At 45.2% G+C, this 14,283-nt stretch overlaps 1 protein-coding gene across 2 annotated transcripts in view; it reads left to right on the top strand.

Annotated features, from left to right (window-relative positions):
- The window catches only part of AJAP1 (adherens junctions associated protein 1), a 96,972-nt gene that overhangs the window by 66,946 nt on the left and 15,743 nt on the right, over positions 1-14,283 (top strand). For both annotated transcript variants that reach the window (XM_042480319.1, XM_042480318.1), the window contains exons 3-4: positions 4,407-4,494; positions 11,549-11,791. In XM_042480319.1, the coding sequence (XP_042336253.1) occupies positions 4,407-4,494; positions 11,549-11,791 (331 nt within the window). The remainder of the gene's footprint in view (positions 1-4,406; positions 4,495-11,548; positions 11,792-14,283) is intronic.

Here is a 14,283-nt window from a genome sequence, read left to right as displayed (position 1 = left end):
CCGGAGACCAGGGTTTAAGTCTCTGTTGAGCTATAAAAACCCACTGGGTGACCTTGGGCACATCACTGTCTCTCTCCGAGGAAGGCAATGGCAAACTCCCGCGGAATAAATATTTTGTAGAGACATCATAGAATCACAGAGTTGGAAGGGATCCCAGTTGAACTCCGTTTTTCCGTGCTGGAAGACACTATCAAAGCCCTCCCTGGGACAGATGCCCATCCAACCTCTGCTTAAAACCCTCCGAAAAAGGAGACTTTGCCACACGCCGAGCATGATGCAAGTATTTGAATATTGTGGTAGTACACAGGGAGACCAGGGTTCAAATCCCATGCAAGGATGGCTTTGGGAAAGTTACACTCTCTCAACCTCAGGGGAGGCCTATGGCTGCAACCTCCTCTGAATAAAGTTTGCAAAGAAAAATGGTACAAAAAACGGGGTTGTTTTGCAGAGAAAGCAGCTTTTTCTGTGCAGGGAGCAGCATTTTCTGCATTGACAATAATATTTCAAAGCAGGATTATTATTGTTGTTGTTGTTGTTGTTGTTGTTGTTGTTGATGCAGACAATGCTGCTTCCTGCAGAGGAAACGCTGTTTCTGCACAGAAACAATCACCTGTGAATTTTGCGCAGAATAAGTGCCCAATTGCAAAAAGCCTTCAAAAACTGTGCGGGTTTCAAAGACATTCTTGCTGCTGGAAGACATTTGCTGAAATTATCCATTGCTACCTTCAAGAAGAAACTTAGTGGAGAATGACATCCCTGCTCTGCATGCAGAATTGTGGCTGTTGTAAGTGTGAGCGCATAGCCATGTAGTTCAACAGGGTTCAGTTCTCTCTCCGTCGGTACAAGTAAAGTATCTGAACAGGGCATGGAAAAGGCTGTGGTTTGGTGCGAAATCCCATGCTTTGCATGCAGATGTTTCTAGGTAGGGACAGAAAAGAATTCTCTTAGATTTGAAAGTCTCAGGAAAAGAATGTTGCTTTTGCATCGGTCGAGATTTGCAAAGAGACATTTGGACAACACAATGCAGTTTAAAATGTAAATGGCTAGGATGGAGTGGAAAGAAATCCCCAGAGACTTGCTTTAGTTCATGGGGAAAATGCATGAATTAGGTAAAATGCCAACATGAATGCACATGAATGTAGAGATGAATGCACATGTTTAGTTCATGAGGAAATGAATGAATGAGGTAAAATGCATACATGAATGCACACATGAATGCATACATAAACACACATGCTTAATACATGGGAGAGATGCATGAATTAGGTAAAGCACATACATGAATGCACATGCTTAATACATGAGAGAAATGCATGAATTAGGTAAAGTACATACCTGAATTGCAAATGTTTTTGTTGTTGCCGTGTGCCTCCATGTTGGAGAAACATACATGGCAACATATATATCTGAAGATGTCAGCCACAGATGCTGGCGAAACATCAGGAAGAAACCCTTCTAGAACATGGCCACATAGCCCGAAAAACCCACAAAAAACTATACATGGCAAGCACGCATAGATTTCCATGGGCCATTTCACATGACACAGTTATAATGCTATGATTCCTTTTTAACTGCCCTGGTTCCATTCCATGTAATCCGAGGATTTACTGTTTAGAGCGGTGCATTTCAACATTGCAAATGTTGTTGCTGTTATGTTCCTTCAAGTTGTTTCTGATTTATGGCGACCATGAAGCAGTGAACCTAATCTTGGCAACATTTGTTCAGAGGAGGTTTGCCATGGCCTTCCTCTGAGGCTGAGAGAGTGTGACTTGCCCATAGTCACCCAGTGGGTTTCTATATTTCCATGGCATTGTCCTCACTCACAAAGGCTGTCACCTTTGTGACATTTTCATGCACCCAACTCTGATTCTCAGGACAGTGTTATAGTCATATTACTGTCCATATGGTCAATGGTTCTCCAGCCTTGGTCCTCCAAATCTTTCGGACAACCGCTCCCAGATTTCTGGGGATTTCTGGGAGCTGAAGTCTGAGACCTCTGAAGCAACATGTGGCATTATGGTTTGGGCTATGACTCTGGAGACGAGGGTTCGATTTCCAGCTTGGCCGTGAAACCTATTGAGTGACCTTTGGAAAGTAACAAGCTCTCAGCCTTAGGGTCGCCATAAGCAGAGCCATCAATGGAAGGTGGTTTCTCCATCAGTGGAAAATTTACTCTGTGTTTTGGTCCAAGGCAGTAGTTCTCCAGATGGTCCTTCATATGTTTTGAACTTTAAGCTCCCAGAATTCCAGACTGTTGGCCAATGTGGCTGGGGCTTTTGGGAGTTGAAGTCCAAAACATCTCGAACACCAAACTTTGGGTCTCCATAAGTTGGAGATGACTTGAAGGCACCCAATGACAACAATGCAGACAGGCGCAGTGGTTAAATGCCTGTACTGCATCCATTCACTCAAAACCACAAGGTTGCGAGTTCAAGACCAGCAAAAGGGCCCAAGCTCGACTCAGGCTTGCATCCTTCCGAGGTCGCTAAAATGAGTACCCAGATTGTTGGGGCAAATTAGCTTACTTGCTAATTAGCTTACTTGCTGTACACCGCTATGATCTCTGGAATAGCGGTATATAAATAAAACAAATTATTATTAATTATTAAACAAACAGGAGGGAGAGAGAACGGAGCACAAAGTGGTGCCGAAGCATCAGCGGGTGGAAAATTACAATGCTGAGCAGGATAAAAGAAAGATGAATATTCCAATGAGAAAGCGGAGGGAAGAAAATCTAACCCGTTGAAATTGCTAGTTTCTCTACCTGGAAATCAAAGCGGTAGAGGTTTGGGCAAAGCTCTAGGCCTCGGTGTCACCCAGATTGCTCCAATTGTCTGTGTTAAATGGAACAAATAGTATCACTGTTGGCCTGAATGGGAGTTAATCAACGTGTGAATGACGGTTGCTGAGGATGGCCCACCGCTGGAAGACAAAGGGAGATGCCAGCGACATAATAGCTGCTTTCTGTTATGACATTTCTCAGCCTGAATGGCGCGGGAAAGGCGTTCCCCATCGCTCCTCGGAAGTGAAGACGTGTCACAACAACCGTCACTTGTCAGCACTTACATCGTTGCAGTTCTTACCTGCCTCTTGGCTGGTAGCTATCCTGAAGATACCTTACGAATTATGGGAGCTGATCTTTGCTTGATGGCTTCCATAAACCCATGGTATTTGTTCATTATCAAGCCAAGGTGGTGTAGTGTTGAACTAGGGCTGCATCTGCACTGCAGAATGAATGCAGTTGGGCACCACTTTTATTCAGCGATCACCTTTCTTTTTAGGAGAATGCACATGTTTAGTACATGGGAGAAATTCATGAGTTAGGTAAAGTACATACGTGAATGCACACGTTGCAAAAACAGGATGCAAACACCACATGCAGAAGGTCCTAGGTTTAATCTGGTGCAGCAGCTGTTGCTACATTGCAGAATTAATGTGCGTTGGCACTGCATTGACTCCCATGGCTCCATCCTATGGGATCTTGGGATTTGTAATTTGCTGGGGCACCAGAGCTCTCCAACAGGGAAGGCTAAATAGCTCACAAACACTTCAAATCCAAGGCTTCCATAGGATTGAGCCATGGTGGCTAAAGCAGTGTCAAACTGCATTAATTTAGCAGTGTAGAGGCATCCTAGGACTCCAAGAGACTAGGATTTGAATCACCCCAGTTGGATATGGCCCTCCAAGAGCCCTTGAGGGACTTATGCAACCCTCTAGTCTCCAACAAGTAGGTGATTCCCATCCTTGATGTAGGTGATTCCTATTGATTCAGTTGATCTGTTGCTGTTGTTGTGTGCCTTCCAGTCATTTCCAATTTATGGTGTCCCCAAGGTGAACCTGTCATGGGGTTTCATTGGCAAGGTTTGTTCAGAGGAGGTTAGCCATGGCCTTCCCTTGAAGCTGAGAGTATATTGCCTAAGGTCACCCAGTGGGTTTCATGACCAAGATGGGAACTGTAAATGAAGAAATAAGTCTCTCAACCAGGAGAAGTTGTGATATTATTAGTGAGTAGACTGAGTTCTCTTGTCCATCCTCTTGACTTCCTTGGCCAGTTGTGTGACTTCAGTGCCATTGAACTGATTCTCTCTGCAGGAGCAGATATAATTTCCCGACAAGAATAAAGAAAAACATAGCTCAGGGATGCTGAATCTGTACCATTTCCCCACCATTTTGAAAGTGCATGGCAGGAGGTTGAACTTGATGGCCCTTGAGGTCTCTCCCAACGCTATGATTCTATGTTTTCATGCCTTCCTTGTGGCCCACACCATCCAGAAGGTAATGTATCTCCTTCCAGTTGCACTGAGTTGCTTCCAGGGTTTAGAGCCAGATCACTCACTGCACATCTAAGATTTCTTTTGCTTCCTATATACATCTCCATTCTTCTTTTATTTTTATTTCCTCTACAGGTCTGGCTGTCCATCAGATTATCACCATCACCGTCTCTCTCATCATGGTCATTGCTGCTCTGATCACGACGCTCGTCTTAAAAAATTGGTAAGGACCTTCCACTCCCCCGGGGTTTTTGGCCTTAGGATGGGCCCTGACAGTGGACAAAATCTAGAAAAGAGGCTGACGTTTAGAACCAAAAATGTTAAGCCAACTGTTGTTGTGAGCCCCAACTAGAGTCAACCCATTCAATCAATGAGATTCACTTAAATATAGATCATCAGGCAGCCATTGGTTCAGTGTCTCTCCCTCTAGTTGGGACGGGCCGAGAAGATCCAAGCCATTGAGTAACTTGGGCTTGTTGAAAGTAATTCAGAAATGTCATTTTTCAGGACTGTGTGTGGTGTGACTTTCAGAAATAATTAAGGATGCATTTCTTTTTTTTTTTTTTTGGCTAAATTAGTTCTTGGAGGAAGCCAAAAGCAATTTTAGCCATTTACCTCCCAATGTGAGAAAGGCTTCCAAAACTGAACATTCACAGAAAAGGACTTATTCTGCCCAAAATTGGCGCGCACACACACACACACACCCACACACCAGAAACTGAATTGTTCAGAGGATGCTTGCCATTGCCTTCCTCCGAGGCTGAGAGCATGTGACTTGCCCAAATTGAGCCTTGGTCTCCAGAGTCATAGTCCAACGCTCAAACCACTGCGCCACATGGTTCTTCAGAGGTTTCCAACTTCAGGAAATCTGGGAGCTGTTGTCCCAACGTTTTGGAGAACCAAAACTGGAGAACCCATAATCTAGATGATTCCAGCCAAATGGATAGTAACATGACTCACCCCGTGGGTTTACATGGTCAAGCTGAGATTCAAACCCTGGTCTCCAATCCTAATCCAACACTCAAACTGCTACACCACACTGGCTCTAACTCCAGGTTACTCATTCTTAACTGTGATTGTGAATCCCATCCATGATTTCTCCTCCATTCTCATAGGGATGGAAGGCATCCCCTAGTCTTGGTCACCTACCTACCTCCCCCTTGATGGTCATTTAAATCTAAAATGGTGAAGGGCCTGGAAACCACGAAGCCCTGTGAGAAAAGACTTGGGGAGCTGGGCATGTTTAGCCTGGAGAAGAGAAGGTTAAGAGGTGATATGATAGCCCTGTTTAAATACTTGAAGGGATGCCATATTGAGGAGGGAGCAAGCTTGTTTTCTGCTGCTCCAGAGAATAGGACCCGGAGCAATGGATGCAAGCTGCAGGAAAAGAGATTCCACCTCAACATTGGGAGGAATATCCTGACAGTAAAAGGTGTTCGAAAGTGGAACATACTCCTTCCTCGGAGAATGGTGGAGTCTCCTTCTTTGGAGGTCTTTAAACAGAAGCTGGATGGCCATCTGTCGGGGATGCTTTGATTTGGATTTCCTGCATGGCAGAATGGGGATGGACTGGATGGCCCTTGCGGTCTCTTCCAACTCTATGATTCTATGATTCTATGATAAGAGGTGTAGAAACATCTCAGAGCATCTGCCAGGAGCATGGGATGAAGTGCAGAACTGCGGACATGGAGCGCTATGTGTCCATATCCATGTAACAGGATCTCAGCCCAAGTTTCCTGTGCAAAAAATTGTGTTGTTGTGTGTGGCCACTATTCTGTTGAGAGCTTCCATTGCCCCCAACACTGCATTGGCATAACATCATGGAAGTGTCCAGATTTGGATGTCAAGGTGGGAGACCTACAGCTGCATGTAATTTTGGGGAAAACACAGGCTCCTACACCAACTGGGAGTATCCTTGTGGAACACTGAAATGAGAGAATGCACACAAAAAAGTACGCCCCTGCTACAAAAGAGACACAACTTCAATACCGGAGTATGCTAATGTTATCCAGTATTAGAAGCTGTCGCAAAGTCTGGCGAATTCTTGCGCAAGGAGGTCTCAGAGACCTTCTTTTGGAAGAGAAAAACAGATCTTGTGACAGGTGGCCAGTTGTTGTTATTTTAACAAAGCCTGTCCAGATACGTTAAGACACCCTTTCAGGTCAAGAAAGAGAAAATGTGTGAGCATTCTTGATGTCTCTAACGTGGAATGGCTTTGTGGCTTCTTCCTCCTCCTCCTCCTCTCTTTGGATGGATGGATGCTTTCATTTTGTTTGATCCGATTTCGTGAACCCATCCATCAGAAACTTATGTGCGATCGTCTTTGCCTGAAGCCAGAACCTGACGGAATAGACTGATGGTTTCATCTAGTTTCCCCCCCCGCACCCCTCTTCCTCCGATGCCTGTAGGGCAGAGATTCCCAATCTGCTGCTAGTTATGGCAAACATGCTTCTTTTCCGAGTTAAAATTGCAGGCACATTTCATACTGCCAGCTCAAAAGGTTTTGCTATTAGAATTGCCCACGCTCTTGTGATCCCGCCACCTGCGCTTCTGTGTTCTGGGCACGGTTCTTCTTGTAGGGTTACCACCTTGCAATCTGGCTACTAATGCTTAAAATCTCCCAACGAACGGAGGCTATAACTAGGGAAGAAGAACATCATTACTCCTTGCTGTTCATCCCCCAGTTGAGTGGGTTTCTTGGCTACCGAGAAACCCTTGCTGAAAATGAATAGAGGGGATGATTTTTGTGGCTTTTTCGGGCCATGTTCTAGAAGAGTTTATTCCTGACTCTTCTAGAACATGGCCACATAGCCTGAAAAACCCACAAAAATCTATGGATGCCGGCCATGAAAGCCTTCAACCTCACAATAGAGGAGATTCGTTGCAGTTTGTGAAATCTTTTGGAAAATCGTTGACGGGAAAAATTTGCAGATAACATTCGCTATCACGGTCGCAGAGGCGTAGCACAGCGTAATCTGTGATGGCTCTATAGTCAGGATCCCTCTGTAGTTGTGACCTGAATTGCCCAGAATTTAGGAATTTAAGATCCAAAGATGAAAGGCAATTGGGGGTTCCACCGACGTGTATGGCTTTGTCAAAGCCTTTCAGGATCTGGCTCTGCATTTGTGAATGTGCATGTGCATTGGGAGCACTTGAATGGGCTCATGGCATGTAGGGCAGGACAAGTGTGTTACGTAGAACGAGTCGGATTGGAAAGAGATGTACAACCAGATCGGCGAATCCGACAGAGGCACAGTGAGAAGCCTCAGGAGAACTGGCGACACTTTCCCCATTTCTTCCATCAGTCTGTGCCTGTTTCTGTACAATTCTTTTGCAGCGCAAGAGGGAAAACAGCTGTGCTGCGGGTGGCCATGCCATCTCTCTGAGTCCTCCTGAGCACGCGCCGCCTGTTTAACATGCTCCGTATCCCTCGGCCCCCATGTTCCCATCCAGCCTCATTTGCTCTCCTTTCTTCTTTTCACATCAGCTATGCATATAGTAAAATAGGTTACGTCTTTGCTTCAGGCGTTCCTGCCTTTACCTACTTTCCTTGTCAAATTGACCTACTTTGAGGTCAGCTTTTATTATTATCCCCCCTGCCACCTCCTTCCTTCCTTCCATTGCAAGAACGTGACGGCACCTTTGGGAGATCTGCATGGGGATCTGCATGGTTTCCCTTGTCTTCTTCCCCCTCTTCTTTTGCTCAAAGGCAGATCCCAGGCCACTGTTTCCGCTCAGAAATACGTTCCTTAAGAGCTTCAAACTGGTGATGGTTTCTCGGCATAATTGGACCGGGTGGTTTGACAGCTCACCTTCAGTGATGGGACTGAATCTGATACGGAGGAAGCGAGAAAATTGGAAAGTCATCCAAGAAGATCGGGCTCCTTTTCCTTTTCTTCCTCTCCTTCATCAACCCGCAGGCCCCCCCCCCCCCCTCGGCTTGTCAAAAAGGATTAAAAGGGAAACCCATAGTAGAGCAATTTCGGGAAGTCTCTTCTGCAGCGGAGGCATCTATCCACTCAAATCCTGCCTGAATATTCCTGGTACAATGCTGGGCTAGCAGTTTCCCTGCCTCCAATTGTCCCTCTGTGTGCTCTATGTGAGAGTCTTCTCGATATGAGAGTAAACAGCACCCAGGTGATATCATGATGATATCATTGGATTCAAGCTGCAGGAAAAGAGTTTCCACCTAAACGTTAAGAAGAACATATTGATGTCAAACAGACAGTGGAATGATACGCTGCTGCCTTGGAGGGTGGCAGAGCCTCCTTCTTTGGAGGTTTTGAACCAGAGGCTGGATGGCCATCTGTCACAGGGAGGGCTTGGATGCTGTCTTCCTGCATGGCAAAATGGAATTGCAATGGATGGCCCTTGGGGTCTCTCCCAACTCTGTGACCATTATGTTCCTGCAACCCTGGAGGAGGTGGAGGTCACAAGGAAGCCAACTTGGACTTTGCTTCCATCCAAGCATTCGTTTGTTGGTTAACTAACTAACTAATGTAGTAGTATGTAGAAAGACCTTCTAGCATGCCCTCCCACCCTAAGGCCTGGCCATCAACAACAGAACAATATACAGATTAACATAGAGGTCACTCCTCCCTACCCGGGATCATACACTCTCTTCCATGCCAGCATTCTCTGAAGATGCCAGCCACAGCTGCTGGCGAAACGTCAGGAATAAACTGTTCTAGAACATGGCCTCATAGCACCAAAAACCCACAAAAAACTATCTTGTAGCACCTTTGAGAGAAAGAAAGTAGTTGGCAGCATGAACTTTCATAGACTTCAGTCTACCTCCTCAGATACATTGGGAAGTAGACCTTAGTCTACGAAAGCTCATGCTGCCAACTTCTTTCGTTTAGTTAGTCTCAAAGATCTCTCTACATACTGATCTTTCAGACTAAGATGGATATATCTTTGAATGCTAACCTAGTAGCAGTAGCATTTAGTATTGCAGTCAGTAGACCAAACAGCAGACAAAACATGTAAAATAAGGTGTCAGCCCATGTGTGTGGCTGCCATTGTGGCCAATCCAGGGCCAGTTCCAGAACATAATGCTCCAGAACTGACCCTGGACTTATGACCAGCTCAGGCAGGACCTCAGTGTGGGACTTGTTTCTATATGAGTGGACATATGTCTGCAAGAAGTAGAATTGAGTAGTTTAGTGCAATAACTGTATTCCGTAAGCTGGTTGCCTTGATGTTACTACACAGCAGAGCCAGCAAAGTCTCCATTGAGTGTTGGTCCCAATGCTCATTAGGTGCCACTGCACATTGAAACACCAGCTAAATGATGCTGATGGGCATTGGTAGAATTCAGTACACATCGGGACATTCTTACCTGTGCTCCGATACCCATTTTTGCATTTCAGTAGGAGGACTGCACAGTGCCTCTGCTACGTAGCGAAGTGTGTGCAAAATGACACAGTATTGGACATGGCATAGATCCGTGGTCATATGCAATAATTACGCATGGTGCATAGGGTGTAGCATTTTACAGGCACACATGAGGGCATGCAGCTCAGAAAAGGCCCCTGTGAAAAGGTTGTTGGTGGGATTATGTAGGTATTACCCCTCTGAGTGCTTTCTTGCATTGCATTATGGATTCACACATGTGCTTCAGCAATGTAAATGGGTTAAAAGATGCAAATAAACGGAAGGGAGTGAATTCCAATGTACAGTACATGTGCTCCAATTCCAGAATTAATTTCAGCATTCTTAAATCAAAATCCAGGAGGATTGGCAGGCCAAGAAAAGTGAACCAGAAGAACAAGAATAGCACAGAAGAGGGAATTAATTACATCAGCAGTCCAAAAAGAAAGAGAAAGAGAGAAGAGTCTGTGTTTATGAGGAGTTTGGGAAATGTGCTAAGCATGCCGAAAGATATATGTGCATACCAGGCTTCGTATTTGAGCATGCATGGATACACCACTTAGCACCAGTCGTTTCCCATTAATTATCATGGCCCCCATTTAAAATTCAGATTTGATTATGCTAGATAAATAAATACATGCATAAAATGCACCCAAAATGTGATCGCTTGATTGAGGCCAACGCTTCTCGGATGCTTCTAAAAAATGATAATTGAATTTGAAATCGCAGGTATAATTAGCAGCGGATAATAGAGTTTCCTCTCCCAGGGATCCAAGTATTTGTTTCTGAAGCGTCGTCTCTCTTACCTATTTGCATTTTATGATCTTCCAGAGAAGCCTGAGCTGCACGCATTGGGACAATAACCTTGTTTTGGCAACAGGGGTTGCCAGGGTATGGTTTTACAAGGTTACTCTGGAAGCCTTGAGGCTAAGTAGGGATTCGGAGCAAAGCCATATGGTGTAGTGGTTTGAGTGTTGGACTAGACCTTCTGCTGCACACTGGACACTTCCAATGCACACTGAGCTTTTCAAATGCATTTTGGGTACTTCTGATGCACAACAGGGGCTTCTGAGGTGTGGTGGTTTCTCCTTCTTTGGAGGGTTTTAAACAGAGGTTGAGTGGTCATCTGTTGGGAGAGCTTGGATTGTGTCTTCCCGCATGGCAGGATGGGGTTGGGTTAGATGGCTCTTGATGTTCTTCCAGCTCTAGGATTCTACAATTAAAAAGTTAAAATGCCATTAAACTGACACTAGCATTAAAGGTGAATGGAAAGCATGCCCATTTTAAAAAGTAAAACAGGAACTGTAGGTGGTGCAGCATATTATGCAAGGCCCTTCCTTTCCCCTCTGAGAAATCAGTTCTCAAACACTTATCATTTTCCCCAATGATCATGTCATCTCATGATGTGTCCAAAGTACGATAACCTCCATTTAGTCATTTTGGCTTCCCAGGAGTACACTTGTCCCTCCATATTCGCTAGGGTTAGAAGCACAAGACCCCCGTGAATATGAGGAAAGCGCAAATAACAAAAACTCCATGTTTTTACCTGAGAGGACACCTCTCTTGGAATCTCTAGGTCCTCCAGCGCAACTCTTTTGTCAGCGTCCAACACACTGACCATAAAGTTGCAACGGAGAACCTAGAGATTCCTAGAGAGAACATATTCATCAAATCCATAAATAATCAAATCCGCAAATATCAAAGCTGCAAACATGGAGGGATGAGTGTATTTGCTTTCGAATCCATTTGACTTCTGGTGCCACGTTTAACCATCTTCACAGGCCTGTTTGGTCCATGCAATGGTAACATATAACAGGGATAGATATAATGGTTTTATGTTGTCTCCTTGGTTGCCCCTCTTTTGACCCATCTCCTCCTTCTTTTTGCTTTCCTTTCCTTTGTAGCTGTGCCCAAAGTGGGAACGCGAGGAGGAACGGCCACCAACGCAAGATTAACCAGCAGGAAGAAAGCTGTCAGAACCTGACGGACTTCACTCCAGCCCGAGTGCCCAGCAACTTGGACATATTCACAGCCTACAACGAAACTCTCCAGTGCTCCCACGAGTGTGTAAGGACTCCTGTGCCCGTCTACACGGAGGAGACCATCCTCTCCCCGGGGGACTACAAGGCATCCTTCAATGGGAACAGGTAAGGCGGGAGAAGCTCGGCCGCATGGTCTGTGACTTGGAGTGCATCCACACCGCAGAAACTAATGCCATTTGATACCACTTGAAGTGCTGTAGCTCCATCCTATGGTCACTTTGCAAGGTCTTTAGCCGTCTCTGCCCCAAATGTGCCAATGCCCCACAAAGCTCCATATTCCAGGATTTTGTAGGATACACTCAAGTGGGTGGTAAAAGTGGGGTCAAACTGCATGATTTCACAGTGTAGATGTGCCCTTGGGTTTCTTGGAGGGTGAGGTCTTTCCATCGATATTGGTACCCAGATGGAACCGTTTCCCATCCTGCTGTTGGGGAAATGTAAGCATGGGGTCCCGCATCACTGACTCCGTTTTTTGTTTCCCAATGAGGGATCGGTGTTGAAAAGGTACTTGGGAAATATTAAGTGTGATGTTGATTCCATCAGTTGTCTCTCCTTCCACCCCGTGGCTGAAAGTGTTCATGCTCATCTCTGTGTCCACCCTGAACAGCCATTTTGGAAAGACACATGGATATTGGCGTTCTCAGCCCAGGAGCGATGACGTCTGTCTGTCTCTATGTGTGTCGGTGTGCATGTGTGTTTGTGGTATGTGACCCTAGTCAAGTTGCCTCCAAGACCCTGGCGATAGGTTGTTACAATGGCAAGGCAACTGATATGGCTTGATCCTGAATAGGTCATGGTCCACCTTGTGAAGTTACTACCTCTTTTTCCAGAGATGAAAAATTTCCCAGAAACAAAGGCAGGTGGGAAGTTAGGACAGTGTTTGATGCAAAGACAGGATCTCCTTTCTTGCATACTGTGCCCAGTTTAATTGTAGGCCAGGAGTGGTTTCAAAATGGTTTCCCTTCCTTCCCTCATGTCTTGTTCAATGATACTGAACATAACTTTGGTATCAGGAGCTATTGCATGGGTCTGCACTGACTGCCAAGCTTTTTGCCTATACCTTATGAAGCTGGGAACCAGAAAGGACCCCAGTTTTATCCCTCAAGATGGGTGCTTTTTTGCTCTTTTTCACTTGGGTAGCATCTATGCTGCAGAATGAATGCAGTCCGACACTGCCTTAACTGTCACAGCTCCCTGCTATGGAATTATGACATTTGTAGTTTAGTGAGATGCTTAAATTCCACCATCAGTGTGCTCTGGTGCCCCAACAAACTGCAAATCCCAGGATTCCATGGGATGGAGCCTGGACAGTTAAGGCAGTGTCAAGCGGCATTCATTCTGCAGTGTGGCAGTGGCCTTTGAAAACCTTGAAAGTAGGATGGCTGTTCTCCATATCTATGAACCCACTGCTAGCCATTTCAACCCTTCCAAAGGGCCAAGGCCAGACTTCCTAAACTGAGCCATTAGGTCACATCTGACATCTGTACACTGCATTGCACATTCTGGCAAATGGATGCTGGATCACATGAAGACAACTTTAATCAGATTTTCCCCTCCTATAAGCCCTGACCTTGGAGGCTGGGATGCCATCTAATGGTGTTGTTTTCCCTCTAACAACATCAGAAATGGTCATCCGACATTTGATCCTTTGCTTTGCTATTTTTGCAACCGGGGATCCTTTAGCCGCTCCCCCTTTACCCTCGTATACTCTCCAGTAATGCAGGCAAAAGTCTGAGGGCCGACAACCACCATGGAGATATTATCACAACTAGAGATATTATCCAATGATTCTTCTAACACTCAACTAGATTTTCAGATGATCACACTAAATGAGATTATCAAGTTTTTCAGAGAATCCAGGAGGGAAAGAAATTCTTTGGCCCTGGTTGAAATGACATCCCATTGAATACGAGAGGAGACATACAAAACTCACCGTTTTAAGCTGCTATGCACAGCTCAGTGCATCTGTTGTTTGAATGGAAAGTGAGATTAATGAAAGGCCACTTCTTAGCATAAAACCAGGTTAATAAAAAGAGCCATCTGCAGAGTTTTTTCACTGTGAGATATTGACCCACTGCTAAGGCTCCGGTGGCATGTGGCTCTGAAGACATTGTTGGTGGTGTGTGTGTGCATGTATGTGTGTGTGAATTGTGCTTCATGCGTCTCCATGTGAAATCCACCCCCCATCTCTGTAAAAGATGTGTGCTGTTGCTAGGATAGGAATATGCTCATGTTTAGATGATCTGCCTACTCCAAATTTTGGACATCTGGATTTGGCCAAGTGGTTGAGATCCTACAATCCATATTCCAGTTCATTGGCTGCACTTTTGATCAATAGAGTTGGATCCCATGAAGGTGCCCTCTGTTCTTCACAGACTTATGCTTCCTTCCTTCCATTCCTTCAAGGCCCTAACAGGTGAACATGATCTTCCTTTATCAGCCATTTTGCAACATTACCTTTGCAGCATGGTTGCCCTATTCCCATGGCTGATTCCCATTTGGCCTTCAGAAGATCTGAAGTTGTGCATAGCCAAGATTTCTCAGCCATCTTACTTTCCCTTGCAAAAAAAATACCCACATGGCCCAACACCATTATG

This window comes from Sceloporus undulatus, chromosome 7, assembly GCF_019175285.1.
Source record: "Sceloporus undulatus isolate JIND9_A2432 ecotype Alabama chromosome 7, SceUnd_v1.1, whole genome shotgun sequence".
Lineage (NCBI taxonomy): Eukaryota > Metazoa > Chordata > Lepidosauria > Squamata > Phrynosomatidae > Sceloporus > Sceloporus undulatus.
The sequence above is the reverse complement of the archived record's forward strand: the minus strand, read 5'-3'. Positions and strand labels throughout refer to the sequence as shown.